Source organism: Sesamum indicum, unplaced genomic scaffold (assembly GCF_000512975.1).
Source record: "Sesamum indicum cultivar Zhongzhi No. 13 unplaced genomic scaffold, S_indicum_v1.0 scaffold00118, whole genome shotgun sequence".
In the NCBI taxonomy this organism is placed as follows: domain Eukaryota; kingdom Viridiplantae; phylum Streptophyta; class Magnoliopsida; order Lamiales; family Pedaliaceae; genus Sesamum; species Sesamum indicum.
Genome location: NW_011628047.1, coordinates 55,764 through 61,538, shown reverse-complemented (window position 1 = coordinate 61,538; position 5,775 = coordinate 55,764). Strand labels below are relative to the sequence as shown.

Sequence of the window (5,775 nt, the reverse complement as noted above, 5' to 3'; positions counted from 1 at the left end):
ACCTTTCTCTAGCTATGGGTGTGTGTGAAGCGTCCACATACGCATACTTGGTTGAGAAAAGAATTGGCATGTGTGTTTGAGTCACTAGATAAAGCATTGAGTTTCACAAGAGCTTAGATTAGAGAGTGTTGAGTGAAGTGAGACTATTATTGAGGGCCAAAAGTGTGAGCCTATTAAGTGAGGAGTGAAACACGAGGGGAAAAATAAAGAGAGAAAAAAAGAGTGGCAAGAATTTGGTGAGGTTCCTATAAATACACAAAAAAAAAAAAAAAAAACATTTTACTAAATGGCAGAAAATCGAGATAAAGGAATTGCTCAAGCAAGTGATGACAACAACTCGGGACAAACGATGCAAGGTGGGGTCGATGCATTCCATATGCAAGCCTTAGTAAGCCACTTTGAGAAGTTGCTTCGTAAACTAGTAGAAGGACTTCATGAAAGATTGGATCAAGTAGAGAATCAAGTAGCCGGTCCAAGAGCTACAAATCAAAGACATGCTGTAAATCCACGTCCTCAACCCCCTATTTATAATGAGTATTTGGAGGATCCAAGCGATGGAGAAGAATATGAGGACATTCGGCCAAGAAGATTGAATCGGCCAAGAGATAGACCGAGACGACCTAGAGAAGAAGACGGTGGCCTAGGAGGAGTTAAGGTCACCATTCCTTCATTTAAAGGAAAGAGTGATCCCGAAGTGTATTTAGAGTGGGAGATGCGTGTCGAGCAAATCTTTTCATGCCACAACTACTCGGAGAGTAAAAAGGTAAAACTCGCAGCCCTTGAGTTTACTGATTATGCTCTTGTTTGGTGGGATCAAATGCAAAAGGAACGGGTTAGGAATGGTGAACGTCCCATCACAACATGGGAAGAGATGAGAGCAACCATGAGGAGAAGGTTCGTTCCATCCTATTATCGTCGTGAGCTTCACAACCATCTCCAACGTCTTACTCAAGGTTCTAAAAGTGTTGATGAGTACTACAAGGAGATGGAGATTGCCATGATTCGAACTAACATTATAGAGGACAATGAAGCAACTATGGCTCGTTTCTTGCATGGGCTCAATCGGGAAATCGCCGATGTTGTGGAGATGCACCACTATGTAGAACTTGAAGAGATGGTACACCAAGCCATCAAGGTGGAACAACAACTCAAGCGAAGAGGACATTTGAGGAAGACTTCTAACTCGTCGGCATTCGGTCCATGGAAGAACAACCCTAAGAAAGACACCCCTACTACATCAAGATTCAAGCAGGCAGATCCTAAACATGATGACAAAGTTGCTACCAAAAAGGTACAGCCTGAACCCAATTCTTCAAGAAATCGTGATATAAAGTGTTTCAAGTGCCAAGGAAAAGGACACATAGCAAGTGAGTGTCCTAACCGACGTACAATGATCTTCAACAATCATGGAGAGTTGGAAACCGAGGAAGAAATCACCGACAAAGAGTAATCATCAAAAGAAGATGGTGATGGAGAGTATGCTGAAGAAGGAGAATTGCTTGTTACTAGAAGAACCCTTAGTGCCCAGATGTTGGAGGAAGATAATTGCCAAAGAGAAAACTTGTTCCATACACGCTGTCAAGTTCATAGAAAGGTATGTAGTATGATTATTGATGGTGGAAGTTGTTGCAATGTGGCAAGTACTGAATTGGTTCAAAAATTAAGTCTACCTACTTTCAAGCACCACCGCCCGTACAAGCTTCAATGGTTGAATGAGTGTGGAGAGCTGAAGGTGACCAAGCAAGTAAAGGTATTTTTTTCAATTGGAAGATATAAGGATGAGGTTTTATGTGATGTTGTACCAATGAAAGCATGCCACATACTGTTGGGAAGACCATGGCAGTTTGATAGGCAAGTAACACATGATGGATTCCAAAATCGTTACTCTTTTGTGCTTCGAGAAGAATCAATAACTCTCAATCCGATGACACCAAAACAAATTTTGCAAGATCAAATCTTGAGAGAAAAGAAAAGAGAGTGTGAGAAAAGGAAAGAGAAAGGAAAAGAAGAAAGTGAAAATGAGAGTGAAAAAAGAATGAAAGATTCAAAAGAGGGAGAAAAAGAGAGCAAAGTTGCGAGAAGAAAGAAAAAGGAGAGGGAAAAAGAAGAGAAAGAGAGTTTACTAGTTGCTAGGAAGAGTGAAATCAAGGAAGCTTTGTTTTCTCGACAAAACCTCATAGTACTTGTGTACAAAGAGGCTATGTTGAATTCTAACGACCTAACCTCTTCTTTGCCTAGTGTTGTTACATCTCTTTTGCAGGATTATGAAGATGTCTTTCCGGATGAGATGCCACCAGGTTTGCCACCCATTCGAGGGATAGAACATCAAATTGACTTCATTCCGGGAGCATCCTTGCCAAACCGCCCAGCATATCGTACCAATCCCGAAGAAACCAAAGAGATTCAAAGGCAAATCCAAGAATGGATGGCCAAAGGTTATGTGAAGGAGAGCCTTAGTCCTTGTGCAGTTCCGGTGTTGCTCGTACCTAAGAAGGATGGCACATGGCGGATGTGTGTCGATTGTCGAGCCATTAACAACATAACGATAAGATATCGCCACCCTATTCCTAGGATAGACGATATGCTTGATGAGTTAAATGGTTCAACTATCTTTTCTAAAATTGATTTAAAAAGTGGTTATCATCAAATTAGAATAAAAGAAGGAGATGAGTGGAAAACCGCTTTCAAAACAAAGCATGGGCTTTATGAGTGGTTAGTTATGACATTTGGACTTAGTAATGCACCTAGTACATGTATGAGATTGATGAATCATGTTTTGCGTGCATTTATAGGCAAATTTGTGGTTGTGTACTTTGATGACATCCTTGTTTATAGTAGGACTTTGGAAGAGCATGTAACACATTTAAAACAAGTCCTAGAGGTTCTAAGAAAGGAAAGGTTGTTTGGAAACTTGAAAAAGTGTGACTTTTGCACTAACAAAGTTATTTTCCTTGGTTTTGTTGTAAGTAGTGAAGGAAACACAGTTGACGAAGAAAAGGTCAAAGCTATTCAAGATTGGCCAACCCCCACCACTATTGGAGAAGTGAGGAGCTTTCACGGCCTTGCAAGCTTTTATAGGCGATTTGTGAAGGACTTTAGCACCATGGCAGCCCCATTGAACGAGTTAACCAAGAAAAATGTTCCATTCAAGTGGGGAAACGCACAAGAGAAAGCCTTTCAAGCTATAAAAGAGAAGCTTACCCATGCACCTTTGCTAGCCCTTCCCGACTTTGGTAAGACTTTTGAAATTGAATGTGATGCAAGTGGGATTGGCATAGGAGGAGTTCTTATGCAAGGAGGTAGGCCGGTTGCATATTTTAGTGAGAAATTAAGTGGGCCAACACTTAACTACCCTACATATGACAAGGAGCTTTATGCATTGGTTAGAGTATTGGAAACTTGGCAACATTATTTGTGGCCAAAAGAGTTTGTAATACATTCTGATCATGAAGCACTCAAGTATATTAAAAGTCAAAGCAAGCTTAGCCGTCGACATGCAAAGTGGGTAGAGTTTATTGAGTCATTTCCATATGTGATCAAGCACAAGAAAGGTAAGGAGAACATTGTTGCTGATGCACTTTCAAGAAGGTATGTTTTACTTTCAATAATGGATGCTAAAATTCTTGGTTTTGAGCTCATCAAAGATTTGTATGCTAATGATGTTGATTTTGGTAAAGTGTTTGGAAATTCTATTTGCATGATGGATTTTTATTTCGAGCCAACCAGCTTTGTGTTCCTAATTGTTCTATTCGTTCATTATTGTTAAAGGAAGCACATTCTGGGGGTTTGATGGGTCACTTTGGTATTTCTAAAACTTTGGGAGTCTTGAGCGAACACTTTTATTGGGCAAAGATGCGTAGAGATGTTGAAAAGTTTGTGGGAAAATGCATAGTTTGTCATAAGGCAAAGTCAAAGCTTAATCCCCATGGATTGTACATGCCCCTCCCTATTCCTAGTGTACCTTGGGAAGATATTTCAATGGACTTTGTTTTGGGATTACCTAGGTCTAAGAGGGGGAGAGATTCTATTTTTGTTGTTGTAGACAGGTTTTCCAAAATGGCACACTTTATAGCATGCCATAAAGTTGATGATGCCTCTAATATTGCTAATCTTTTCTTTCAGGAAATTGTGAGGCTTCATGGTATGCCAAGGACTATAGTGTCCGATCGAGATGCCAAGTTCCTTAGCTACTTTTGGAAAACTTTGTGGGGCAAGCTTGGAACTAAGTTGCTTTTCTCTACTGCTTGCCATCCACAAACCGATGGGCAAACTGAGGTGGTCAATAGGACACTTTCGACATTGTTTATAGCATAGCATGCCATAAAGTTGATGATGCCTCTAATATTGCTAATCTTTTCTTTCAGGAAATTGTGAGGCTTCATGCTAAGGACTAGATTATTGTCAAGATCATTATCCAATGGTTGAGTGTGATACTGGACAAACTTATTAGTCCGGGGCAAGAGGCGTTTGTTCCCAGATGAAGCATTGGCGAAAATAACGAGTTATCTTTGAACCGGGAGACTTAGTATGGTTGCATCTTAGAAAAGAGAGGTTTCCGGACAAAAGGAAGTCCAAGCTCATGCCAAGAGGGGATGGACCATTCCGAGTCCTTGAAAGAATTAATGACAATTCTTACAAAGTTGATTTACCTGGTCAGTATGGAGTAAGTGCTACTTTTAATGTTTCTGATCTTTCTCCTTTTTATGATGCAATAATGAAGAGTCGAGGACGACTCCTTTTCAAGAAGGGGAGGATGATAGGAATATCGAGGGTGTCCAACAAGCAAAAGAAATTCAAGATCCAATGGACCAAGATTTAACCATTGGAAGTGGGCCAATGACAAGAGAAAGGTTGAAGAGAATGCAAGAAGTAATTCAAGCCCAATCCAACTTAGTCCTTGCTAATGGGATCAAGTCACAATCGGAGGCCCAACATGTGAGCTTAATTTCATTAATTCAAGCCCAAGGAAGCCCACAATAGGAGCCCAACTCGTCCAAGTGCAGCCATGTGGTCAAAAGAGACCTTTCAACTACATTCAAAGTGCATTTATACACCAATTCTCGGATTCACATGGTCATGCATGGGTTTTACTCGGTTATGACCAAGAATGCATAGTTTTTAGTTATTTTTGACCAAGTATTGAATGTACGTCCACCAAGGAGTCACTTGGGGATATGAAAGGTTAATTTGGAAGTGTTTTAGGCCTATAAAAGGCACATACCAGCCATGCATGCGGGATACAATCGAAATATTCAAGAATTGATCTAGTTTATAAAATATTGAGTTTCTCTTACTTTGGAGAGTTATACACTTGTTTTAGCTTTTGTGAAACCTTTGCTTTGTCAATCTAGTCTATTAGATTGGTGATTCAAATTCACATAGCCTCCAATTCGTGCTCGACCCAAGTGTGTCGTTGTGTGGATTGGTTTACTCGTGCTCGTGGTTGGTTGAATGTTCTAAGTAGTAGGTCACGTTCATATAACGTGGTTGACTATTTACATTCCTCAGGTCACGAACCACTTTATCCAATTCTAGCCTACGCCGTAAAGATCGGGCCACCCATGGTCAATACCATATCAATAAGTTATCCTGATCAATCAATTGTAGGAAACCCAAAATCTCCAAACACTCGAAATCTGTGATAAGAGGCCATTGCCACTCTCCTCCACTAATCACCGTACTGAGTCTTGCTGATTCTTCTATTCCGAGTAGCCTCGGCCCCTGTGAAAATGTGTCACTAAGAGGTCCAAGGTAATGCCATGGGTCCTGCCAAAG

General features: G+C 40.6%; 1 protein-coding gene across 1 annotated transcript; it reads left to right on the top strand.

Moving 5' to 3' along the window:
* Window positions 1–286: 286 nt before the first annotated feature.
* On the top strand, window positions 287–4,314 carry LOC105178967. Its single transcript, XM_011102552.1, is given in 4 exon segments — window positions 287–1,855; window positions 2,261–2,513; window positions 2,943–3,588; window positions 3,696–4,314. Coding segments are annotated over 4 exon segments (3,087 nt in total).
* The last annotated feature ends 1,461 nt before the right edge of the window (window positions 4,315–5,775 follow it).